The sequence below is a fragment of the Dipteris shenzhenensis genome, chromosome 31, assembly GCF_047967505.1.
Source record: "Dipteris shenzhenensis isolate YYH24624 ecotype China chromosome 31, Dip_SZ_1.0, whole genome shotgun sequence".
NCBI classification, from domain to species: domain Eukaryota; kingdom Viridiplantae; phylum Streptophyta; class Polypodiopsida; order Gleicheniales; family Dipteridaceae; genus Dipteris; species Dipteris shenzhenensis.
The window spans coordinates 1,337,682-1,365,281 of NC_141626.1; the positions used below are offsets into that span (position 1 = coordinate 1,337,682).

Sequence of the window (27,600 nt, forward strand, 5' to 3'; positions counted from 1 at the left end):
TGGCCAAATTTAATGTCATTAATTTGGCATGAAAGGAGATTGAGCTCAGAAATGTATTTGGATCCTTAATCTCTCTGCTTTATTGAAAATTTTCCATAAGGATTTATGAAATTGGTGGCACCCCGAAAACAAGGGATTCCACACCTAAGACTAGGAGTCTCAGGAGTGGTAAAAATAAGGAAATTACAACGGATTTTTCATACATAGAAGGTATTAACGAGAGCTCGGAAACGTTTTCATCCAGGGATTCTATGATAAGGAGTCTAAGAAATTTCTTATATGGAACACACTACACTAAGAGCTTCATTTGCTAGAGAAAATCTTCTAATATGAACATTTTCTAGCCCCATTCATTGTGATGGCTTCAGCTTGTCTACAGTTTAGGCTCTTTGAGTGCAACATAGTTACCTGCAAAAAATCACCTGCTGAGTACAGAATCGCTTCTTGGTCTGCATTTGTCGCCATATGTCTGAACAATAGGATCAAATACGGCAGATATTCTTGGTGCAGAATCGAAGGAGTCCTTGCCATGCTAACTGACCAAGACTATCGAAATCCACATGCTACATCAACAGTCGCAACATATTATCACTGGCCCATTTGCATTAAAGCATCAAGCACTACATCCTGATCAAAGATGCAGTTTTAGGGAAAGGCTGTCAATATATTACAATGGCTGCACAGCAAAAAGATATCTAAAATTGAAGTCATAGGGCATCACTTCCACAACCTCTGATACTCCCCTTCCCTGCCTGTTTGCCAGACATTTCTGCACTGACTTGCAAAGGGAGCTTGGCAGCTGCTCAGCTACCCAATCCATCAAGGATTCTGCATCCTTTGCAAAATCTCTTCTATACCAGTCTAGCAGCTTTGGTATCATTACTTTCTTAGGTGTCACCCCCACTGCAGCTTGTAGGAACTCGTTTTTTGCAATCTCAAGTTCGTTTTCTACCTCCAACGGTGTGTATATGCGCACCTGTAACCCAAAAAAGGAATCCACAACCTGTAAGAGCCAGCTCAAAATCTTTTAGTTAAGCTAAGCTTTGTTCAGTGGCTAAGAGATAGAATAAATTTATAACTTACAGCAGGAGATGACCAGCTTCCACAGCAAAGAGCAAAGCTCACCAAAGGCTCTGGCCATTCTAATCCATATGTGCTACGCATCATTCCCTCAGTTTCTTTCTCTCTGCTCTTCCAGTCACTCTGCATGATATCAATGAAAAGGCCAGAGAGAAATTACATTTAAAATAAAAATGGATTACATACTGACCATTGAAGATTCAGATTCTCTCTCAAAAGTTTGCAAAAGCAGCTTACATTTTCAAGGTCAGACGGTAGCCTTAGAATGAAATGCTCTATAGCCAGAGCACTAAGTAAATGGCCTCCAACATTTAATACGGCCTGCATGCACACAACCAGGGGGGTTTACATTCAATAATATGTGTGAACACTTCGAATGTACTAAGGACACATACTATAGATCAAGCAAAAACCCATGTGCATGCCCACACACACACAAAGTAAATGCCCTCTAAGCTTACGAGCAACCAGGAGGCTTTAACTTTGACAATATACACTTCAACAGTAGAGGCCAAATAAAAACAAGGAAGATACTATCAGTCGATCAAGAAGCCAGCAGGCCATAGTTATGAAGCAACGCTGTTCCCCCTTTCTAATTTGGGGGAATGCCGTTCCAGGGCAACAGGAGCCCAGGAAATGTCCAGAATGTTGTTGTAACGCCACATGGACAAGGGGCGAAGATGATCCCAGAACGCCAAAGAACGGCATTCCTAGAATGAATGCCATTCACTGGCGTTCCATGATCTACTGGGCTGAGTAGACTCATGGAGTGGAGAGTAGAGGAAGGATGCAAGATAATGTTGGGAGGTGTGGGGAGGAAAGTGGAAGGGGAGTTAGAGATAGAGTAAAGGATGCAGGGCAAGGACAAGAGAGCGAGGCGAACTGCCAAAAATGGCACTGTTTATAGCCTGCAAGCTGCCATGCGAGGCCCTACCTCCACTGAAGCCTTTCTTCCCTCACGCTCTCCCGTGTTGGATATTTCTATGTCATACGATGACATAGCATCAATGTTCCCCCTTCCCGAACTGGCATCCGATGTTTCCAGAACATCCCCATCCCCTGGTAACTATGGCACAGGCACACACTTGCGCGCAAGTGCGTGCCTGCACACACTTGCGCGCAAGTGCACTCACACACAACACTTTTTTTGTAAAAGAGCTATCTCACACACACACACACACACACACACTTTTTTCGTGAATTTTTTATGCTTATATTACAAAGAGGCTTCCCCTAAAAGGGGGAGCTCAAAAGTACAGCAACTGAAGATCTCACTATATGACAAGTATCATTTTAGTCTATGTTAGACAATCAAAAAAAGATTGCTGCTGAGAGCGTCTGAAAAAAGGTAAAGTGGAAAAAGTAGGATCCCCAAAGACACTTTTGTTTCTATCCTTCCATAGAGTCCAGACTGCCTAGTAACAAACCTACCCTGTCTGCGTGGGTGAATCCCAAAAAGGTGATATCGCCAGAAAAGACTGAGCATTTGAGCAATCTTTTGCCACACAAGACGATAATGCATGCCTATACCATATTGTCTGGCAGCCAAAGGAAAATAAATCATGGTACCATCATCTTGAATTACATCAGCCACAAAGCAAATCCCTTTGAAAGTAGGAATTTCTGAGTTCCTGCAAAGCCAATGGAGGATCAAAGACCTTCGACCAATGTAAACTTTCAGCCCTTCAAGAATTGCCCTGCAAGGAGTCGCGGCCATGCCATTCCAAGTGGGAAAGGATATGCTTCCAATAAAATAACATTTTGGAAACCAAAGGACAGCCTTTGATCAATACAGCCAAGAAGAAAATCCCACCAAGTTGGCTGCCAATATCCAAAAGCAGGTGTTGATTTGCAAAAGTAAATAATGCATCATGGCAGCTCAAGGTTGATCTCCTTGCATAAATTGCAACATCATTTTTCCCTTATGAGCAAGGATATGCACGTGAATGTTGAGAATATTTAAAACCCCATGCATCTTTGGTGAACAGAGATGTTGCACTGAAAGCAATCTCAAACTTTTCCGGCCATGTTTGGATCGCCAAAAAGTTTCCATAATGGCTGACATAAGCATGTAAAATCTCCCTTGCCAAACATGATCAAAGGTAGGTAAAACTGAATGTATGCCACCAAAATAGGTTTAACTATCCTGGGCGAACATGCAACGGCCAAGTTGTTAATTTCCAATATTGGAGATTTTTCTTCAATTTTGCAATACCCAATCAGTTTGTTGGCGACGAGTAAACATCCAGCCCAAAGGGTAACCAAGATGGCGAACTAGCTAAGTAGGCACGACAATTTCCCCCAGCCATAAAAGACTATGTTAGTCTTTAGAATGCAATGGTAACAGCTTAGACTTCTAAAAATTCACATGTAGACCAGCAGCCAAGCCATATAATGATAGAGCATGCATACGGAAAGAAAGATCCCTCTCAATATTCTTTAGAGTCAAACAAGAATCATCAGCATATGCTTGATCAACCATAGTGCGACTTCCATAAATTTCCAATCCATGCAACATGTCTGTAACCACAAGATGATCCATGTATTGAAGCATTGGATGCATGGCTATCGAATACAACAACGCACTAAGTGTACATCCCTGGCAAACCGAACAACAAAGAGTCCAATTTTCAAAAATATCCCCATACAATATACAGGCAGCTTTACTCTCATTGTGCAGCCAATAAATTTGTACCAAATCCCAAAGCATGCATGGTCTGTGCGATGAAATCCCATTGAACTGTGTCAAAGGCCTTCGCAATGTCAACTTTGTAACAATAGCACATCATCCTCCATGTATTTTGCCTATTCTACCCCAACATAGGCATTTGCAATATTGTCAGTGATATGCCTGCGAGGAACAAACCCATATTGAGTAGGATGGAGACCATCATGTAAGTATCCTTTGACACGATCAACCACCATTTATAACTGGCATGAGAGTGATAGGTCTCCAATCAGCAACCACCAGGCATAAGGATTCGGCAAATACTTGCCGATTGCCTCTTGTAATGTAGGCTTTTGAAAGATTATTTTAATGAATAACCTTTATACATAAAATCCCTAAGTCTTACTCATGTCTCCCATTTATTAATTTTTCTAACATCATTGCATTGCACATTGTTTAGCTTGGCATAAAGACATGTTTTCTTCCAAAGACAGGCTGAAAATGAATAAGCTATGTCAATGTTTGGCAAGTGTTTTTGGCTCGAGCAATAGTGTCCCTCAAACTTTTCATGTAATTCTTGCCATAATCACGAATGACTACTTACATTCTAGCAACCAAAGCATCCCATGCATAATCAATATCAATATGGCTCTTATGTGAAAGAGGCTTAATGGCATCACAAACCATTGCTTGGTATGCATCATATTCCAAGTAACTGTTATTAACAATAAGAAGCCTTCTTTGTGACAACTTGTCAACCAGCATTTCATGAAGAGATATTCTCAACCATAAAGGGGCATGATCCGAATGCATAAAAGCATAGTCAACCCACATTTTGCAAGAGAGATTGTCATAATGTTGTGGATTGACCCTATACCAACGATCCGGGTGAGCCTGATAAGAGGATTGTGTATTATGTTGGAAAGTATAGCTTGGCAACATGGGTCGTCATTTCTTACAAAGATCAACACGGCTGAGCTGAAGCAATAATTGAGACCAATGGTGTCTCTCAGAGGCCAACGTACGAGTATTACCAGAAGTATTGTCTCCTTGCTGTGGGGCATTATTAAAATCTCCACAAATGAAGACATGATGTCTCCAGGGATACCGTTGCATAGCATCCCAAATCAAACCTCTAATTCACATAGCTCTCCCTAGATGACACTGTATAATAATCCATCTGCATTGGTAATCATTAAGAGCAACAACTAGCTGAAGATCATCCTTCACCAAAAAGACTATACCTGAGAAAGATTGCTCTCCCGCATAAAAGATATCATACCCAACAAAATGACCTTGGTGTCCTGCATACATATGCTGATTATGTTCTTGCAAGGCCACTATATCTAGCTGCATTTGATTGAGATACACCTGTATAAGTTTCCATTTCTTTGCATAACATAAACCCTATACATTAAGTGTGAAGCATTTGATTTGTGACAACATATTTACAATTTATGTACATGTCATATCATCCAATAAACAAGAAAATCAGGCCAGCAATTTCTTCTTTTGGAAATAAGGTACAGCTTGCCGTCACAGCCTAGCTAAGACCCGTGCGTCTCGTAGACTGCAAGGATTCATTGGTATTTTTATCCTTGATAGGTGAGGGAAAGCAAAGTAGATGCATTTCCATTGGAATGAAGTTGTGCCTTTCCCTTGTATTGTGCTGAAGGAGGTGTTTTAACACCTTTATTTTTGGACACCGAAGGGCCAGGGGCATCCTTATTCTACACTGGAGGAGGCATGGCATCCGGGGGCATTTTATGCAATACCAATGGACACCATGAAGCCATATGCCCAAACTTTTTGCACTCAAAGCATGCTCCTACAAAAAGACTCCATTTTAGCCTATAAAAGGCACTTCCCATAGCCACATTATTAACTGTAATAGAGTAAGATTCGGGAATGGGCTTATCTCTATCCCAAAGAATGCAAAACTTGTTAGAATTGCCATTTGGGCGAGGTGGACATACCACCTTCCCCAAGGATGCTGCAATTTTGGGCAAAACTAAAGCCAAGCATTGAGAAAATCCACCACTTCGACCCAAAGCGAGCAGCGATGCCGGATCGATGCTTGGTAATCCTGAGTAGGCAACCAAGGCAAGACATGCACCAGTTGCTACCCATAATAAAGAGGTGAATGTTCCAAAAGCATGATGTTTGTGCTGTTAATCTCCCACGATAACTTCAAAAAAGCCCTTAGTTGCATAATGCACCTTGCGTACAAAACAACCTCCCAAAGTTCTTGTTAACCAATTGCCCACATCAGCTGCAACAAGCATACGACCCGGAAAGAAGATAATGAGAGTGTGCTTGGCGTATTCTCGTACTAATTCTACTATTTCATCAACCTCCACCATGATTCCCACAGTGGGAGGAGCATCTTTTTTGTGTCTTCAAAACCTTCATGCATAACATCAAAAACCAACTGTGCCTCTTGAGCGTTATAGACAAAGCCCTGCTTTTCCTTTTGTTTTGAGCCAATCTTTCTTTTGTGAAAGTCTTTTCAAATTCATAAGTTGTCATCATATCTTGAACGGAACCCTAATCCGAGCAAGGAGAGAAGATATGAACAGAAATTGCAGAGGTGCAAACAGTTAGAATGAAAGGTGAAATTAAGAGAGGTAGAACGACCAGCAAAAGGAGGAAGAAAGCCCACACACAACACACAAGCCCTAATGCTCACAGAGCAGACAAATCAAGGAAAAAACGCAGAAAATGGCAATGAAAAGAGTTGGAGGAAACGAAAGTAGAGGCAAGAACTTTCACAAGCTGACGCGTATGCTCCAAACTGCCTGTGCTCCTTCCAGAAGGAGCTAGGTAAGACGGTATAGGAAGTAGATAGAGCAGGACGGAGCTTGAAAGATCCGTACAGCAAGGCGGGACAGTAGAGAAGCTACAAATGAAAACGGACCTGCAGAAAAGGGTAGCCAGAAGAGGCGTGAGGCGTGAAGACCCAGGCACCCCCGGGGGGGAGCACAGGTACAGACGAACTGCCTAGATTGGGAAGGGGTGAAAGCACGCCATAACTGCTCCTCTCCAGAGCTCACACACGCACGCGGCACACCTATCACACACACCCACACTTTTTTTAAAGGGAAATTACACACACAAACACACACACACATATGTATCATATTACAAGAAACTCTGAAACTGTCCCCACCAAAAAGAGGGGACAGGTAGTTACAACATCAAAAGATCTCATTATAGGACAAAAAACCAGATCCCATGCATTCAAGCTCCATAGAGAAGCATGGAAGAAACGATACTTAGACAAGTCAAGGTCACCAAAGACTATGATTACAGTCCTTCCATAGAGTCCATAGTGCCCAAAAAGGACCCAATGAAAAAAAAGATCAAATCCCTGCCTGATAGGATGAACACCAAAGATCCAGAATAGCTTGCCAAAAGTAGCTGTAGGGAAATGAGCTGTAAGTCTTCATTGAAGCATAAAGAGGAAATCATGAGAATCCTGGCCATGCCAAAAAGTGAGGCATTTATTCCCGCAAGGATAGACATCGCGACAAATAAAAGGAGCAATGTGAGGGCAAGCCATTAACTGTCTAAACGGAAGAACCCTAAGGAGAACTCTCCAAAAGAAAACCTGCTGACAAAGTGGAAGTTTGCAATCCCAAATTTGCCTCGGTGCATGCGTGCATAACAATACAAGCTCACATTTGGGACTGTAAAAGAAGACTCCAACATTCCCAAGTAGAAACACAGCCTCCAAAGAGGATACCCTTTCTTTAAAGTGTGTAGCATTACAGGATATCCAAGGTCTCAACCTGAGAAACAAAGTACTCAAATGCTTCAAAGTAACAAAACACTGATTGTATGATGCCAAGAGAAAGGAATGATATCCTTTAAAATAAAGACATAATGGGGGACATCCACACCACACCTATGATCACATCAACATGCTTGCTTAGTTCTTCATAGTTTTAAGAAATATTTGGTAGACCCAACATTTAGTATGATTTGGTAGACCCAGCATTTAGTAAAATGCAATGAACACAAGCTCAAATCAGGGCTCATTCAAGAAAAGAAACCCAAAGGAGAGCAGTAGTCATCAAACCTTGCCCATCAAGGCAACAACCTTGTGCGGGCTCGTGGGAATTCCATGCTCCAAAAATGCCTGTGTAACATCTTCGACTGTTAACATCAAACAATGGAGGACTATTTGCAGCATAACTGAATGTAACAAACAAGTGAAAAAACAAACAGATTCAATAGAAACATGATGACTCTCAACATACATGTAGCATACAAACATTGTAGATATTGATCCAAAAGGCTAACTTTTGTTGGTGCGTAAGACCTCGTAAATCAACCATGCTCAGCTTTTCTAACAAGCCCCTATAAGCACAGAAAGGATTACCGTTAGCATGAAGAGAGATACCATATTAAGAATGTCAGCTAGGCTTGTTCTTGAAAAGTACTATGTGGTAAGCATGCAACTGTGGTAGAACAATTGGCTATCATATACAATTGTAAGACTAGAATATATCCAATTGTACAAATTAAGATTTTTTTTTGTTCTAAAGTCGGAAATTCTACAAAGAAAATAAAAGAGAAAACGAAAGAAAAGAAAAAAGAGGTAACAAATTTTTTTTTGAAAAACAAAAGGCAAGCAAAGCAACACTTACGTCGTCATCAATGCCCAAGCATAAGCAGCTATATTGGGTTTCTAAAGACCCATGGAGTCTCTTGGGCAAACCTAGTGCTTACTAAAATATGTCAAATAAACAAAAGAGAAAGAAAACAAGAAAAAAAGAAAAAAGGAAGAAGGTGACTAAGCAAAAATAAACAAACAAATCAAGAAACATATTTGACCAAAAAACAGGAATAAAACCTCTCTCTCTCTCTCTCTCTCTTAGGAATGAAAGAAAGAATTTATAGAATGAATGAATTACTTAAAACATATAAAACTAAATGAACAAATAAAATACGTCAAATAAACAAAAGAGAAAGAAAACAAGAAAAAAAGAAGAAAGGAAGAAGGTGACTAAGCAAAAATAAACAAACAAATCAAGAAATAAATTTGACCAAAAAACAGAAATAAAATCGCTCTCTCTCTCTCTCTCTCTCTCTCTCTCTCTCTCTCTCTCTCTCTCAGGAATGAAAGAAAAAATTTATAGAATGAATGAGTTATTTAAAACATATAAAACTAAATAAAACTCTTACTCTTTGTTACGCTCTAGCCGAGGTAGCATGACCTCGGAAGAATCACTCGACATTTCCCTTAAAGGATCTCTGTTTGTAATATATCTGTTTGCGCTTCATGTAAATGATCGGGAGGGAATTAATGTCAAGGTCCTAGGTGAGGGCTGATAGCACCAGACTAGGTGGATCTAAGGCCAAGGGCCTAATGCAAGAAATGTGCCTAGGGGCAATTGGAATTAAAGTATCCCAAGAGAGGGGTGAAAAGATGCATTAGGAAGGCCCTATGATGATGACATGTGGCATCTAGATCCATCTAGGGAGATGGGGCTTGTTGAGGTTAGTGAGAAAAGGAGAATGAACCGGCACGTATGTTGTCCTTGATTTTGATTTCTCTGAGTGCTCTCACGCTTCAACAGGATTTGGCTAGGAGGTTACTCTGTGGTGCTACTCCCGTAATCTGCTGTAGTTAGTAGAAAGTCTTACCAGTTGGTATCAGAGCTGTCAGGTTGACGAAAATCCAGAGGCAATATGTGGAGCTGGGTGAAAGACCTGCGAAACGAACAGTAAGGCTCGTGAATGGGACGTGATCACACGATTACTTTGTGGAGAGAGGTGTGACGACGAATGGCGTGGGCGTGTAACACAAGGATAATTCTGCTACGCGTGATGCCAAAACGGAATAGAATAAGAGTTAGCGATCGCGGAAGAGGCTAGCAGAAAAACAAATTTACAGGAAGAGGATCGCTGTCCCCTTTGCTATTTCCTACCAATTCTGCACATAAAAGTTGACGTCGCAAAGGCCTAGCGTGAGATGCGACGTGTGGTTTTAAATGGTCACGGGATTTGGCCGTCTCGTCCGTTGGCGTCAGGCAAGGATTAGAGGTGGTTATTCATTTAGTAAATGAGGCGTGACGATGGGTGACGTACAGGCAGCGATGGTAGCGTGGTGGCTGACTGGCTCGTAATGAATTTCTACCCGCTTCTCTAACGGACTCACAGTCAGAGCCCTCCAAGGTCACGTAGGCAGCTCGTAGGCTGGGACAAAGAGGGGATCTGTGTAATCGGATGAAACATGATCTGGGAGCCTGTGGAAAGAACGCGGTAGGCTGACGACGACGGCTCTGCGGCCTTGCAGCTTGAGTTCCAAAGAGGCTGCGGTTAGCCTGCGATGCGAGTTGTGAAAAAGATCGTTAGTGATCATGTAATTAGCCTGTAGGCTGAGATAGATTTCAAACACAGAGCAACGCTTTTGCTGAAGAAGCAAAGGAGAGAACATTTGCGATCAAGGAGTTACGTGGAGGCTGCAGGCTTCGGGACATCTGTGCCACGTGGAGGCTCTGGGATTCCTTAACATCGAATTCATGAACCAGGTAGCACTTTACCCATTTTCCCTTTTGTTTGTGTTATTTCTGTTTTGTTAGAAACAGATTTAGTTTTTATGGGTGGCCAATCTGCATGAAGGTTCGATGCTATAGCAGGGTCAGATTATGCTTGTGTGCTCAAGTCAGTTTGATGCAGGAATTTCCCTAGTACAGGGAAAGTGGTTTAGGGTATATTGCCTGTAAAGTGATTTGGGGTATATTGTGATATATGCTTGTGTCAAATGCCTAGTTAGCGTGAATCTAGGATTGCAGGTATTCCCTAGAATAGGGAATTGTGTCAGAGTGTCAGTATACTGAATTTTGTCAGTTTGTAAATACAGTATTCTAGCGGTGTTTTTGAAAAAAAAAAAGAAAGCAAAACACCCATTGACTTGAATGGAAGCGGAAGAAGAAGCTTCCAAGAGGGACCCTGGTGAATCAAGAGTCCGGCCGACCCAACAGGTGTCGCGCCCAATAGCTCACACCTTATCTGGCAAAATTGCATTACTTGAGCATGCCTTGCAGCAGTTATTAGCGCAACAGTTACAGGCCAATGCAAGGCAGTCTGAACTTAGAAGAGTGATACACAGTATGTCTGCCAGACCTTCTCGAGATGAGAAAGGAAAGGCTCCAATGGAACTGGAGTCTAGTGTCCATACGATCGAGCCTAGAAAGGCTAAAGTACCTAATATTGCCAATTATAGACCGGAAAAGTATTCTGGTCAGATGAATGACCGTAGTTCTGATGTCATTGAGACCTGGTTACACAAATGGGACGAGGCGTTCGCCATTTATAAAATCAGAAATGATATCAAGAAGATCCGCGAGGCCACCCACATGTTTAGTGAGGCAGCGGATCGGTGGTGGATTAAACAACAAAAAGATTGCATCCACTATCTGGGAGGGATTTAAAAGAGAATTCAGAAAACACTTCTTACCTCCTAACGAAGCATCTCGAGCTTGGGATCAGTATAGAAACCTTCGTCAGAGAAATTTGTCAGTAGCAAAATACACTGATAAGTTTCGAGAGAGCGTAATAAAGGTTGATGAACCCCTGCCTCAATCAATCTAAGTGAAAGATTTCATATTTAGAGTGAATGATCGGATTAAAATGGAAGTTCGAGCTAAGTATGCGAACACGTTGGATGATGCAATAGCCATAGCCCTGAACTATGAAGATGCCAAGGGTAGCAGGCCAAGTGGGTTTGCACAGGTCGGGACCCAGTATGGGTACCAGAAGAAATCCGGGTTTAAGAAGAAGTGGATTAATAAAGGGAGTGGTTCTCAGCCGAGTGGTCAAGCCAAGCCAGCGAAACCAGCTGAAACTCCTAAATCAAGTACCACTATTGGAGTGAAGAGGAAAGTAACACCAATGGCAGCCTGGGCTTGGTCAAAGTCTCCCTTAAACCCAGAGCAAAGAGAAAAAGCGAGGAGAGAAGGCTTGTGTTTTGGATGCCTTCAACCTCATCAGTGGAAGGATTGTCCACGAAATAGGGATCGTCGGATGGCTGAGATGGTAGTCTCAGAATGCGACGTGGAAATGGAGGGAAGTCCCAAAGCGGAACATATGCAAATTCAGCTAGCGGCATCTTCTCAGAGGTCAAAGTCTCCCTTAAACCCAGAGCAAAGAGAAAAAGCGAGGAGAGAAGGCTTGTGTTTTGGATGCCTTCAACCTCATCAGTGGAAGGATTGTCCACGAAATAAGGATCGTCGGATGGCTGCGATGGTAGTCTCAGAATGCGACGTGGAAATGGAGGGAAGTCCCAAAGCGGAACATATGCAAATTCAGCTAGCGGCATCTTCTCAGAGGTTAGTACCTTGTTTGTTATGTGTGTCTGTTGCTAAGCTAGTAACGAGTGCACCTAATAACATCCTATCTAAGCCCGCAGCAACGGGATATACAGCCTTTAATGATGCGGAGTTAATTAAAATGAAAGGGCAAGTGGCCAATAATGATGTCATTGTGTTGTTTGACTTGGCGTCAACTCACAATGTAATTAACTCCAAGCTTGTGAAGAGGCTGAGGCCCATCTGACTATGCGTATACAATCAGGATGGCAGATGGAAGTTCAACTGAAGTATGGGACCAAAGGGTTACCCAGTTGGAGCTTCGTATTCAGGACTATGCTGAGAAGCTTGATTTTGAAATGACTAAGCTTGCTCATGCAGATATAGCCCTGGGTATGGCGTGGCATTCTAGGAAGAATCCAACCATTGATTGAAAAAAGCACGTATATCAATTCAAGATGAATGATGTGCTTTAAGTCTTACGAGGTGAAAAAGATGTACCTCAGGGATCGTTGGTTTCCGTGATGAAAATCCAAAAAGCACAAGAAGAGTTTTTATTCCTTTGTACACCATCGGTAGAGCCGGTTGGTGATTCTTCGGCTAGCACTGATGTTGCGCAAAGTGGTGAGATGGCCAAGCTGGCTAATCTAATAGCAGAGGAGTTCTCTGAATGTTTTAGGGATGAGTTACCTTATGGGTTACCTCCAAAGCGGAATGTTCAGCATAAGATTGAACTGATCCCGGGGGCAGAACCTGTAAATAGACCTTCCTATAGAATGAGTTTTACTGAAGAGGCGGAGGTGAAAAAGATGTACCTCAAGGACCGTTGGTTTCCGTGATGGAAATCCGAAAAGCTCAAGAAGAGTTTTTATTCCTTTGTACAACATCGGTAGAGCCGGTTGATGATTCTTCGGCTAGCACTGATGTTGCGCAAAGTGGTGAGATGGCCAAGCTGGCTAATCTAATAGAAGAGGAGTTCTCTGAATGTTTTAGGGATGAGTTACCTTATGGGTTACCTCCAGAGCGGAATGTTCAGCATAAGATTGAACTGATCCCGGGGGCAGAACCTGTAAATAGACCTCCCTATAGAATGAGTTTTACTGAAGAGGCGGAGGTGCATAGACAACTGGAAGAATACCTGAAGTTGGGACAGATTCAACCAAGTTTCTCACCTTTTGCTTCGCCAGTGATATTAAAGAAGAAAAAAGATGATACATTTCGCCTCTGTATAGATTATAAAGCATTAAATAATATCACTCTTAAGCACAGGTATCCAATGGCTCGGATTGATGATTTGCTAGATGCATTACATGGAGCCGTGATTTTCAGCAAGATAGATCTTAAGTGTGGCTACCATCAGATCCGGATTAGGACCGAGGATGTGCATAAAACCGCTTTCAGAAGCAGGTTTGGTCATTATGAGTTTTTTGTAATGCCCTTCGGACTTACCAATGCTCCAGCTACATTCGTCATGCTTATGAACAATTTACTACGTCCGTATATCGGAAAGTTTGTAGTACATTTTATTGACAATATTTTGATATTCAGTAAAAGTATTACTGAGCATCGTGAACACTTAAGAATAGTGTTCAGTACTTTGAGAAAAACCAGTCTTTCTCTAAATAAAAAGAAAACTATACTGTGTATGGTTAGGCTTGAATATCTAGGATTCATAATTACTCCAGAGGGGGTAGAAATGGATCCAAAGAAAGTGGCTGCGATACTGACCTGGCCAATCCCTCAGAGTCTGACCGCTTTGCAATCATTCTTGGGATTTGTCCAATTTTATAGAAGGCATATCAAAGGATATTCCGAAATAGTATCGCCATTGACTGATCTGACCTCAGATAAAGTACCCTTTATATGGGGACTGAATCAACAAGAAAGTTTTAACACCATAAAACAAGCGGTCGTCACAGGACCGGTGTTAAAAATAGTTGATCCCCAGAAACCGTTGTTCCTAGAAACCGATGCAAGTGGCATTACGGTAGGAGCAGTTCTCCTTCAAGAGGGAAGGCCAGTAGCCTTTGAAAGCAAGAAGCTTTCTCTCTCTCAAAGGAATTGGCCAACTCATCAATTAGAGTTGTATGCTGTTATCCATGCTTTGAAAACATGGAGGCATTATTTGTATGGTTCAGAGTTTTATGTGGATGTGGATCATGATACTCTAAAACATTTTTGTAAACAACCTGACTTGAGGGGCCGCCAAGCTAGGTGGGCAGAGCTCATGCAGGAGTTTAATTTGAGATTCGGTACCGAAGAGGAAAAGATAATAAGGTTGCTGATGCGTTGTCTCGCATTATGCACAATATGAGTTTTACAGTATTAGAGAGTGCTCTAATGACCGAGATTAGAGAAACTCAAAAGGTGGATGAGTTTGTCCAGAGCTTATGGCCTAAAGCTCATGTGTTTAGACCCGGGGAAGAAAAGGATGACCTGGCATCCACAAAAGGCCAAACATATGCAAGATATACCAAAAGGGATGGTATGCTGAAAAGAAATGGCAAGGTTGTAGTACCTAGTCAGAATGATCTCAAGCAGAGAGTCATTCGACAGTGCCATGATAGCCCATGTGCGGTAGATCCAGGAGTCGAGAAGACATATGATCTCAGTATGAAACTTGGTACAGGGGTGTAACCAGCTGGTGTGACTCCATATATGCAGAAAAAACTTGAAAGCCCCAAATTGTGATGGTCCTATAACCGCTGATCTTCAAAAAAAAACTTCTGCTGGAACCAAATTTGAGGTAGAAATCAGGGCAAATGGCATCTGATTCAAACCAAACTTGGTACATGGATGCAATATTCTGGGGCGAAATGGATTATGCAATTAATACCACATTTGGAGCTGTAATCCACTCAAATCGCAGAATTATGCCATGCTGTGAGCGCCACACAGTTTGAGAAAAATCTGAACCCTAATTTGAAATTTCCCTTCAGTAGCTTAGGGCCTTTGATCAGCAGGCCATTACGAAGAGATTGATGTGGAAAATGTGCAATTCTGAGCAATTTGAATTCTGAGCAGCCCCTGACCTCAAGATGATGTGCTCCAAGTTTCAGATCAAAAGGATGTGATTTACCCCATAAAAACCCCTGGCAAGTGCTCTGATACCAATGCAACAAGACTTCCTGACTGAAGATCGTCACAAGTAACTAAACAATCTAAGATGCAAATATAGCAGGAAAGTTAGGTCAGGGTAGTACCTCATGAGTTAGGGAAAGAGTAGGACTGGTACATCATGGGCTGGACTTACACAAGAACCTGTAGTAGGCTGTACAGGGACAGGACAGGAACATTCCTTGTTTGGTTATGCACATCAAGTAGCTCAGCTATCTTGAACAGCAAAGCAATTAATTATTCCAAAGATCCTGAATGGTCAAGTACAGCAGGTCCTTTTATAGGGACAAGGCCTGAGCTCATCAAGTACATATTACTTATGGGATGGCTGTCAATGATGCCACGTGTCACAACCAGCACAACCCTCATCAATCTCACTATTTACAAAGCCAATAAAGAGGCTAATTAAACCAGTAGCTAACTCAGGAAACTGCCTTTGTTAAATATTAGAATTGCGGCCTTTTCTCTTTCTTGCTCAGTGCATCAGGGGTCCCCTCTAGCCCCTTCCTTATTCCTCTTCATGGCAGAGGCTCTCGATCTGGCAGGAGGAGGAGCTACTTGACTTTGAGTTCGCAAATTGATATGGCCCTTTTGTGGAGGGCAATGCTGAGAACCCTTGAGGTGCATTGTCGGGTGTCCAGGGCCACAATCAATTGGACCAAATCAAGGTGACGATTGAGGAGATCTTGGATTAGGGGGAATCTCTTGGCTTCTGTTGGTTTCAGTTAGGTTCAGGTGGGCATCGACATTTTAGCTGAGCAGCAGATTGCCCTGGTGCTAGAGAGTGTGTGGCATAAGCTACTTTATTGGAGCTTGGCCAAACTCTTTTAAACAACGTGGGCTCTCCTGACCAACCAAGTCCAACTGGCCACATCCTGGTACATAACCTTTGTTCATTCTAAAACAAATGCAACTATGATGAAAGCAAGTGTTAGTAATGGATTGTGTGGAAGGCCAAGCTCTAAGGTTTTGTACCCATTGGCCCATAGTCAAAGCAGATTCAAGCGGATGGGAGATGCCACCAATGCACAAATAGAGACCTCCAGATGCTTTTTCCCTGCCCGTGGAGTTGCCCCGTAGCAGAGAGGATTTGGCAACGGGCCCTCCGAAGACGCAGAGAATGCAGCAGGACTTCACCTAGGGCATGGCTGCCTAGCTAACAGAGGGGGGTCATACTTTTCGATAGAGATGGTTTTGCCAACCTACAAGATTTCTGGCGAGAGGGTCTTTGGATTGAGGTGCAAGATGCTACTTCTCCTTCCCGCTAATGGCATGTACCCTCACCCAAGGATAGTGTTTGGGAGACGGCCTCCAGCTTTACTGCTTGGAACATCTTGATGGGTGATGGGAGGCTAGCATGTACCTCCAGTAGTCACGCTCATTTCCATTTGGTAGGATACCATCTATACCTTGCGCGCTATTTGGGAGCTAGGGGTTCTGACAACCCTCAAGAGGTGCACACATTTTTGCAAGGCTTGGCCTATAGGTGTTTTCTACACATTCAAGGATACATCCGCTAGTTTTGTAGTCCTCCATCTTAAGAGGTCATTGGCCCCTATATCTGAGATCTAGGCGTTAACAGAAAGTTATTTTCTTTTGGAAAAAAAAAAGAAGAGCTCTACATTTTCTTCAAAATAAATTCCCCTAAGCTATTGTGAGCAAACGATTATGATCAACATTTTGCTACAATTTTGTCATTGATCAACCAAAAGCAAAAGAGCCATGAAAACCCCTATCTTGTGTTTATTGCATTTTGAGTTGTAGTTAATTAATTATTGTTCCTCAAAAAAGAATCATCACCTCAGAGGAATTGCAGGGAGTAACCTCAAAGGAATTGCACAAAGAATTAATAAGTCGCCTTAGAGGAATTGTAGGCAGGATTCGGCAAACTGATGCAGCATACCCGTGGATTGGGTTGATACACGACATGCCTATTTCTTGCTCTACTTGGATGGGGCTCTCTCGAGGACAGGTATTCCACTTCAAGATAGCCAAAAAACACTGCTCCACATGACCTACAATTCAGACAGGCTGAAATGCAATATGTAAAAGTATACCATCCAAAACCTGCCCCCAGAATGGACATCTAATCCTTGTAGTCCTATAATTTGAAGTGGACCCCCTGAACTCGTAAAGGAACTCGTAAAGGCCCCAAACCAAATAGACCAAGACTGATGCATGTCCCTACAAGAACCCAATCCAAGGGTATGGTTGCATCAATCTGCTAGATTCTCCTTTCACTTCCTCTGAGGTGACTTACCAATTAGGGAGAGATATTGGAGTACGAGGCTCGGGGGGGGGGAGGGGGGGTGGCTGTCCTTTTCAAGTCACACCTTAGACCACTCATATCTATGGTTCGGAGAGAGGAGCATGCACGACACATGTGGATACGAGTTCAGCTTCCAGATGCTCAACCTATCTTCATTGCAATGTGCTACTTCCCTCCATACACGTCATCCTATGCACGAGAGGTCACTACAAACGGACATAGCCCCATATGAGAGGATCCATGAGGACATCACAAAGCTCTCCAGACAGGGAGACACCCTCTTGTTGGGGATTTCAATGCATAGACAGGAAATAGGTAGGTAGGCTTGCTTGACTTCACCAATGACAAAGATCCATATATAGTCTCAAAGCTAGATGCAGCTGAGCTTGGGATACTGAGGCACTCTGCAGATGCCCCACAAGTGACAGGATATGGACGACATCCACGACTTGATCATTTATAATGGTCTTCAAGATGGCCATCATCTGGAGGATTCACTTGCTTCCCACATGATGGTGCGTCTAGTACAATAGATTATCTACTAGACTTTGTCTCGCGGATACACAACTTTGCCACACCCCCACCACCATTAGGAGTTGACCACTCCTACTTGGCCTTCCATGTCTCCACCACTATGCCAACCATATGGAGAGCCTGCACGCATCCAGATCCACTTTGATCGTGCCCTTGACCCAGTGTACATGAGTCACTTAGCCAGGGAGCTCCCGGCTCTACTTGGAGACGATAGAGATCTCGCAATCGCCTCAAACACCCTTGTCTCTGTGGTACAGGACGCTGCTACCAGATCCTTTCCCACGACCCAACCCATGCGGATCCGAGATGGGAAGATGCCCCAAAACCCTTGGTTCGATGACGAGAGCAAAGAGACGAGAGCCCACAACGGACTTTGGGTCATCTGACGCGACCTGAGGCACATAGGATCTTTTAACAACTAATAGACGTAAGAGGCAGGTCTTTCTCACACATAGGATACGAGATTGTCAGATCTTTTCGAAGAGGAGACCCGACCACTGGGTGGGGATTCCTATCGGAGGGGAAGCCACCGATTCCCATCACCGGCCCAGATGTGTGGCACACATATGCATGTTCCCTCCATGATTCCCACATGCAGACACCACCAGATATGTTCTCTATGCCGAAGCCCACCACTTGCCACTTGTTCACCACACAGACTGCGCTTCGACGATTACACAATCGAAGAGCGCAGGACGATGAGGACCTACGGACTGAGCACTTTGCACATGGACAGGAGGTCCTAGCCCCCGTCCTAGCATAGATGTTCAACCGGGCTGTATGCCACAGCTTTCCACCTGCTTGGAGGACTCCCACTATTGTACCAATACACAAAGCCGGGGACCCTATGGAGACTGAGTAGTGAGAACTACCGTACCCTCATGATTGGCCACACTCTAACCAAGATCTATGGATTAGTCTTAGAGAGGGAGCTCAGCAATCATATAGAGGCTCGGAGGCAACGGGCACTAGGACAGGGGCAAGTAGGATTCTGGGGACAGCATTCTACCCTAGATCACATTTTCACTCTGAGGGCTATCATTGAGGAGGCGAGGTCCAGACACCAAAAGGTCTACACAAGCTTTGTAGACTCTCAGAAGGCTTTTGACACTGTCCCATGGTCCCGCATGATAAGGAGACTATAGGAGCTACAGATTCCAGAGACACTAATATGGGGGGTGATGAGCTTGTATGAGTCAATCAGAGGCAAAGTTCGCGCCCCAAGTGGTCTATCGGATTGGGTCGAGAGCACGATTGGAGTGAAGTAGGGTTGCCTCCTCTCACCGACCCTCTTCGCACTTTACATTGACGAGATCACTTCCTTCATAGACCGCCTAGGAGGCGAAGGATCACTACTAGCCGATCTCATGATACATATATTTTGCTATACACTGATGACATAGTCCTTATCTCATCCTCAGTGGAGGGGCTGCAGAGACATTTGGAGGCTCTAGAGGCGTTCTGCAAAGAGAGAAACCTGACAGTCAACCTTAGGAAGACCAAGGTTATGGTCTTCAACACCTCACACGTAGTGCTTCGTCGACTCAGCTCCACTTATCAAGATGAGCCAGTGGAGATGGTGCAATCCTACACCTATTTAGGAGCAATCTTCACAGGACCCCTTTTCACTATGACACATGCAGCCCATGCACGACTCACACGGAGGCAAGGTGCTCTAGCCTAACTGGAGAGACAGTGCTTCCAGGCACAATTTCACGATCTGCCGATGAAGTGCTGGCTCTTCGATACGCTAGTGCAACCAACTGCCATGTATGCAGCACCTTTCTGGAGATGTGACCTACCAGTAGCAGAGTAGAGGAGATTTGCGGCTATAGGTGACTAAGGGGTCTAGGATGATTCGGAGCAAACCCTCAATCCCGCATGAGATAGTACAGGCAGAGTTCACCATGACACCCCTACAGATTGATGCCATCTTTCAGACAATGACATTCATTCATAGAGTCTGGGACTTAGACTATCAAGGCTGGCTCTAGAGCCATACAGACGACTTACTAAGAGCAGGGGCAGACACCTGTTATGCATGTGTATCCACATGGTTTGCTAGACACGGGATTCAGATGGATAGGCTCCCTCCTTTTCAGAACAGTATGGATGCAACCCTTGAGTCGATCCCACGAGATGAGATTAACCATATCATACCGTTGGACCTCCTCTAGCTCCATACATCTCGGACTTGGGGGGGAGATCAGAAGCTCCCCACTAAGACCCAGTTCTACCGCGACCACTTCTTGAGAGTCTCAGAGGAAGGTAGACCCTAGTATCTCGAGGACAGAGGAGTCTCACACACACTCAAGATCGCCATTGGCCAAATGCGGGTTTCATCCCATCAGCTGAGGATTGAGACAAGGAGAGCAACGCTTATACCTAGAGAGCAGCAGATCTGCATGCTATGCACACTAGGAGTGATTGAGACAAAGGAGTGCGCCTGCCCAACCTACTACGAGATCCGGGGTCGATACCACTATCTCTATCAAGATGGAAGTCGGTTCGTCCCACTGTCACAATTGATCCACTTCCATGACCAGGTCTGTATTGGGCTCTATCTGCTCGAGATGCGCAGACATGGGGAGACCCAGCTACGACAGATCAGGAAGCAGCAGCATGTCACAGATTTCTATGCATTTGAGTCATCTCCAGGGCACAACGGGGTGGAGGAGGAGCATCTAGCTGATATACGGGTAGTATGGATTGCCGAGAGAGGATTGTAGAGGCCACCTGCGACACGGAGAGCGACCACAACACACTTGATTGAGGTCCGAGCTATCACAGCTTTCCTCAAAGGAGACTGCCCAAGATGCGGGGTCACTCTGAACATAGCTCAGCGGGTCCAAAGATCAAGGAGACCGCGTCCCCCTCCGCCACCATAGCATGAGACAGCCAGACAGATGCAGATCCGAGACATATTCACCGCTCATAGACGAGCCACCACAGTGCCAAGTTTTGGATTCTGAGACTCTCATCCTATATCATGTAGTACATGATATGATATGAAGTGACATGTTTTGTACCTGATTTTGCTTGACCAATTGACCTCTTTATTATTTCAGCATTCAAGCATAGTACTCAGCAAGGGCCTTAGTGCACCCTTTGCTCCAGCCCTTTGTGGCTTGTATGTGGTTTTCCCTTTGGTGTATTCCGCACTCTGTCCCATAGGCCCGCAAGGCCTCCCGCAGACCTCTCTCTCTCTCTCTCTCTCTCTCTCTCTTTCAAAAGGTTCGAATGTACATCCAACAGCTATTCTCGAAAATATTTGGTGATAGGTCCTGTCCCCCCCCCCCCCTCTCCCTCTCTCTCTCTCTCTCTCTCACACACACACACATACACAGTGTATGTGGGCCAATGTGTCCGCACAAGCATGTGAGTAACCATGCTACTTTCTCATCTTATCATCATGCACCTGTGTATGTGCATTAATGTCTGCTGTGTGCTCCAGTTCACAGAACGAATGATTACTTTCATAACATAAAAAATATCAAAAAGGCGTTCTGAAAACAGACCTCACAGATATGAAGACTTACATTAATTTCCTTAAAAAGCTAGCAGAACTTGGTATTCTGCTGTAGTCCAACGAATCTGCTGTTATGTCATAATAATACCTATATGGTCCAATATCCCGGGCTGCCACCTCAGTACAGATCCTATATGGATCAGCGAATTCCATCTTATCTGTTATGTCCATTGATTGCTTGTAACTGACACTATTTCTGGAACTAAAGCTCCAAACACTGGAAAGGGTCGAGTGTGACACAATGGATAATGTCTCACATTCTGATAAAGAACCTGATTTTGCCAACTTCAGAAAAATGCTAGATAAACACCACACCATTTCTTCAGACAGTGAATTTGGTTCCCAGCTGTCTCCCATGTCCAGTGCTTGACTCGCCACCTTGGGAACGCCTGTGGCAAATCTCTTTGTATTCTCACTGTGCTGAAGAACCAAAATCAAAGCAAAGCTGTGAGGCCATCTGGAGAACAAACTATAAGCACTCTTTTGTCCCCATAAACACTATTAGCTGAAGTGGCATGCCCCCAAAGTGTCAAATGTGCAAGTGACCCCCCCAGCCCCCGGTTCCTCCCCTTTGCCCCTCCCCAAATTATTTAAATTTTATTTACATCAAAATTTTCCTAAGGTATGTGTCAGTCGCAGAGTCATCCCAGTCAGTATGGAGCAATGTTACTTTTTGGTTAGCGTTTCTTGCTCCAAGTGACAATCAGAGTCAACACTGCTTCCTAAAAGTTATTTTCCATCGTGAAAAAATAGAAGACGAAAATCAGGAATGGCATTCACATTTCCCAGTCCTTGTTGCTGGGCTCTTGGAATACTTACAATTGAATTAGAAAAGTTAGACCAGAGCTTGCCAAGTTTACCATCCATCTTCTGCTGATTTTCTTTTTCCAGTTTCTCACCTTCCATAAACTTGTTCTGGCCTGACATATTGATCCTAGGTGTGGCTACTTCCCCAGATGAAAAAGGCCCACTTCCAACTTGCAGTGCATGCACATGGTTCATCTGAGAACTGAAATTCTCAAAGAAAAAACCGCCATCATTTGCCAACTTTCTAGGCTCCGAATTATGGAACCTTCCAGTCAAAGCATAAGACTCTTCTGTTTTGTTCTCCATAACAGGGGGCAGAAGTTTTGCAATAACTGAGTTCCTTTTTCCTTTAGCACCATTTTGAAGGTGATGAATCTGGAGTGGGAGCTTGGAACACACATAATCCTTTGTGAGAAAGGGCTCAGAATTTGAAATTCCGTCTTTATGTTGCTTGGAACTTGAAAGGTACACTGCCTCATTGTACAACCCTTGACGCAATGATACGATGCACTCTTCAAGATTTAAGACCTCCTCTTCAAGAAGTGCAACTTCTGCTAGAAGTTCTTGGATCTGCTCCATCACAAAACGTCACAACCAGAATCATTTCAACATTGCCAAACTTGAACTTTCTCCAACTAAAAAGCAATTGCAGGTGTGAGCAGGCAAGTTGTTTCGTCAAAAAGGTAATGAAAGGACATTAGTATTCCACAGTCCTGCAGGGACACAGTTTTCTTTTAAAGGTCACTAGGTAACCAAAAATATCAAATCTAAAGGCACCTTTGGGGAGAGATAAGGAGAAAATCGAGGCAGGACACCAAGAGTCCGCCTAAAAGCCCTTTCCAGAGCTTTGTGAGTATCAACTTCTTGCTTTAGTTTCTTCTGTAACTTTGCAACCTGTAAAGCATGTCAGGTTAGAGTACATAAAGAAATTCTCCTTTCAGCAGCAAAAGCCTACGAGCTGACAATGCCACTGACAATAACCAAACATTCCAATTTCATGACACTTGACAAGGAATGGTTTGCAGCATCTAAACTAACAAGGCAAGTCTAATTATCTGATGTAAAGGCTAGAACCCAAAGACACAGCCCAAATTTAAGGCACTGTCGTCTGACATCCCGAAAGTACAAAAAAGGAAATACAAAGCTACAAGAAAGAGGTAGATTCTGAAGAAACCATGGGAGGACTAGCAAACACAAAATTAGCCTACCAAACTGAAACTAAGTAAAGGGACATTTACACATAAATCATTACATAAGGAAAAGCCATAGTTCATAATTAGGTCACAAATCAATATGGCCTGGAATCTTGAAGACAATGGGATCAACTCGTCAAGGAGAATTTTAAAAAACTAAGAAAATTCGTTTACATCTTTCTCCAGAGTAATTCGATATTCTCGAAGAGCACATCTTTGATGGTCTTTCCCTGCCACAGCTACATTGAGCTTCACAATTGAAAAGACAAATCACGTTTAGCAACATGGAAGGAAAAGCAAGCAATTATGTACTCAGTCGCCATAAATTTGTTGACTACAAATAGGGTCTTAGGACATCATGTCACGTGCCATTACAAAATTAGGACTGATTTAGAGCTAAAAATTGACCATCATGTTAAGCCGTGCAATAAAACCAGTCAGTTTAAAAATGGTTATCACCTTTCTCTCTAATGCATGTTTCTTACTAGGCTGATGTGTTCCATGACCCCAGCCTTGCATTGAAACTTTCTCCACAATAGCATGAGTTCCACTTGACCACCTGCTCAACAGCTGATCATCTTGTTTTATTCATTATCTCAAGTTTTTCCACTCTCTCTCTCTCTCTCTCTCTCTCTCTCTCTCTCTCTCTCTCCCCCCTATAGCTCCCTGCCTAGAGCTACCCCCGGTACAGCTTCCCCACTAGCCTCTACATAAACAGGACGCACCACTCAGAAAACAGCCCGCCTCAGAAGCAAGTTGCACGGTTCCAAGAACCAGGTCGCCGCTTGCCTTCAGGTCTTCGGGTCACACTACCGCTAGGAAGCTCAGGTCTAGTAGAAGCTCTACACAAAGCAGCAGGGCCCTGTCCAGTTTAAAATAGTCCACAGCTTCAACTCCACCGCAGGTCAGCAGGGTTAGCTCCAGCAACCCAGGTTCTCAGTTTGAGGTAGCAGCAGCAGCTTTCTTCCTTTTCCCTAACCCTAGCTGGGCTGAACCCCTAGCCCAGCCCGGGGGTTAGTTTTAGCCTGGCGGTATTTTAGATATGGCCAACATGGAATGGCCTAGCAGCCAGCAGAACTCGATATTCTAAGTTCCAGCAATGACACACCCTCCGTATGCACAGACATCCTACCAAGGAGGTCTGAACCGACCCATCATTGGTACGCAAGAGCAAATTCTTCACCTACAACAAGAGGCAATGCTATCCTATTCAAAGGCCTGTGAGTATGGTGGGACTGTGGAGTGCAGAACTGTGAGACAAATCAGGATGATGAGAAGAGCATCTGCAGCAGCCTAATGCATAAGGGAATTTGCTGTTCTAGAGCTTTGGAGACATTAGTCAAAGTACCCCGCTCCCCAAGCCTTCATGAAGTGGATGGAGATGCTGCTCTAGTCCTGAAATGCAGTCAATGAAGCAACCCAACCAGCATGCAGGATGCAATGAGAATGGTTCACGGGTGCGGGAAATTTTCGAACATTGGGAGAACTATTCGTCATCAGGAGAGCAGCAGCAGAGATATTCATGACTACACTGACAATCTAATCCTAGCGTCAGACCAGTACATAGAAAGCAGGAGCGAGAGATGAATTGGCTAAAGCAAAGACCTGAACCAGTTGCAAAGCTCAAGTGTCTGTAGAAAGAGCGGAGGGAGAAAAGGGACTAGGACAAGCGTGTGCACAAGATGCAAGGAAAGCTACCCATGAGTTCAAGGTTAAGTGCGGTCTGTGCTGTGATATTCCAAATTCAAGTAACACACCTCCACGAGTCTACATTCGAGTAGGCAGCAGGACGGTTGCACAAGCAACCACGTGCTACCCGATATGAACCTAGGAACACCGAAGAGCTAGAAGAGTCAGTGCAAGTACGTACGGTGGACAGCCTTGCTATCGTCAATGTCGTAGGGTCACCCGTAAACCTGCTGGGCCGGCAAGTGACCTGCAGAAATTCACAAAAGTTACCCCTAGAAAAGCGAGTACTTCAACTCTCTTTAAAATCCGACTAGTCTCCATACGTTAATGGCTTGAAGACGGGGAAATGTTGGTGCTGTGAAGCTGAAAGGTGATTGGAAGGCCCTTCCTTGTTTTGAGATCGTAGAAAACCTCTTGATCGGACAGCCATGACTAATTTTTCATCGACTCCTGACTTTAAGGAAAAGGGCCGCCGGCTAATTTTCCATCGACTAATTTACCGTCGACTCCTGACTTTAACGAAAAGGGCTGCCGGCTACTTCCGGTCGCCCTCCTCCAAGATGGGCGTATTCCAAATTCTTCTAGTAGTCGTAAGACCTGCACTAATCGAGTCACTGTTTTCTGGAAGTCGATCTAAATATTTCGCAACCTATACTGTGTTGTGCTTCCATATCTAGAGTTCTTGAAAAGCGCGCAAGTTTTGCAGCCTGAAGACAGAGGCCTTGTATCTAGATTTCAATATGTCGTATGAACATGGAAGTAAGGGAGCAGCAACAGCTAATTCCCAGATAATAGTTATGACTTCCAATAATTGCACACAATCTTGGACTCTGTTTTAGTTGGTCATCTGTTGATTGGTAAAGCCGAGCGCAAGGAGTTCTAATGTAACCCCCCAAAGAGTAAATCATGCCCCGCACCTTGTGTAAAGGCAGAGACAAGCTCTCTCAGTTGCATCACGAAATCATGCCCAGAACTGGAAATCGAGAAAAAGCGCAGCACAACTTCTGAGAGAAAGCAACCCTTTTGCTTTTCTTTCATGCTTTCATGGTAGTGAAAAGAGACGAACTGGAGAACTTTATCCTCAATGCGACGATGAACCAAAACAATTCACACTCTAACTTTCGCAACTGTCACTATGAAATTCCGCTTTGGAAAAACATAGTTCCACACAATTGCAACCCACCGAGACTGGAGTACACGGAGTGCGATCTGCAAGTAAGCAACCCGCCGACAATGCGTTACGAAAGCCAGAAAATCGAACGAGGTGGGTAGGGAGGAAATAACAGCACTGACGGAGAGTACGAAATTCTCACCTATGCATGACCGTTGGGGGCGAAGAGCGCACGCTCCTTAGCTGAGATCGCCCCTTTGCGAGCTTGCATTATCTGTCGCACCTGCAAAACACAAGAACGTGCAGAAGGGAAGGACTGATGCGTAGATGCAGAGCAGCGGTGAAGACCTCCTGTGTGAGAGGATGCGCGATCGCGGGGTTCAGTAGCAGGGCGTGCGCGTGGGGAGCTTCGTGACCCTATAGTTTTGGGTGAGAATCATAGCTAGGCAGGCAATGGAAATCCATCACGAGTGTCTGCGAGTGTGAGCAGCAGGAGCAGGAGCAGGAGCAGGAGGAGGAGGACCTCCGGCGATCATAGCGTGGCAACGGAAATCTGTGTCCACTGTCCACTCACTCTCATTGGTTGGGCAAACATCTTGTACCTGCTCTGCTCTGCTGCTGCCTCTTCTGCCTCTGCCTGTTTTTTGCTTTGTCGTCCAGCAACTAGCAACTAATAGCTTCTTGCTCTTCCTTCCTTCTTTCTTGTTGCTCGTCCACCTTTACGTGTTCGCACAGACACCTACTCAATGAGCGCTCATAATATTATATTGTGCACCTGCGAGCACTCCTTCTCACCTTGGTGCATTGGTGCTCACACGCGTGTTGTCCTTTCTAGCTCATTCAAGTTGATCACATTTTGAATCAAAGTTCACTAGGGGGGCATATTTCACATAGACACTCTAATTCAAACATTAGGCCTCCTGGGGACCTTGCCCCTTTTTTCAATCAATAAATACACTACATTTAAGGGGATTGAGCTACACCACATGGCACCTCTGACCTATCCCAAACCATCATGATTATGCATGAATATAAATCCACCTTGAAGATACTAAAGTAGCTTTTCTAAACCACTAGTCTCATGTAACAAGCCCCTTAGACAAAAATGCATTTAACGCAACCTTGAAACCATAGGTAACAGAGTCAACAAGCCGTTATAACTAAGCTCCTACAATTTGCCAACACCATTCTCTTTCTACACCCATGATGTTATCTATAATACCGCACCATTCTTCGCAACTAAAGGGAGTTTCAATTTACGTATGAATTCCCTTAGGGATTAAAC

At 44.0% G+C, this 27,600-nt stretch overlaps 1 protein-coding gene across 4 annotated transcripts; it reads right to left on the reverse strand.

Annotated features, from left to right (window-relative positions):
• LOC147880888 (transcription factor, putative (Protein of unknown function, DUF547)) lies at positions 1 to 26,962 on the reverse strand. Of its 4 annotated transcripts, XM_087402292.1 has the most exons (12): positions 26,122 to 26,163; positions 25,386 to 25,451; positions 23,975 to 24,074; positions 23,690 to 23,764; positions 23,100 to 23,216; positions 22,335 to 22,892; positions 21,526 to 21,935; positions 8,011 to 8,110; positions 7,830 to 7,889; positions 1,318 to 1,401; positions 1,084 to 1,203; positions 1 to 976 (listed from the first exon to the last, which is right to left on the reverse strand). In XM_087402292.1, exons 3-12 carry the CDS (start codon positions 24,032 to 24,034, stop codon positions 668 to 670), a joined length of 1,893 nt encoding a protein of 630 aa, XP_087258418.1. In that variant the 5' UTR covers positions 24,035 to 24,074; positions 25,386 to 25,451; positions 26,122 to 26,163; the 3' UTR covers positions 1 to 667. The 4 variants fall into 4 exon arrangements, with proteins under 4 accessions (XP_087258418.1, XP_087258416.1, XP_087258417.1 ...); XM_087402290.1 differs by lacking the exons at positions 25,386 to 25,451; positions 26,122 to 26,163 and adding an exon at positions 26,518 to 26,962; XM_087402291.1 differs by lacking the exons at positions 25,386 to 25,451; positions 26,122 to 26,163 and adding an exon at positions 26,518 to 26,962 and having other exon boundaries at positions 23,975 to 24,085.
• Between the last annotated feature and the right edge of the window lie 638 nt (positions 26,963 to 27,600).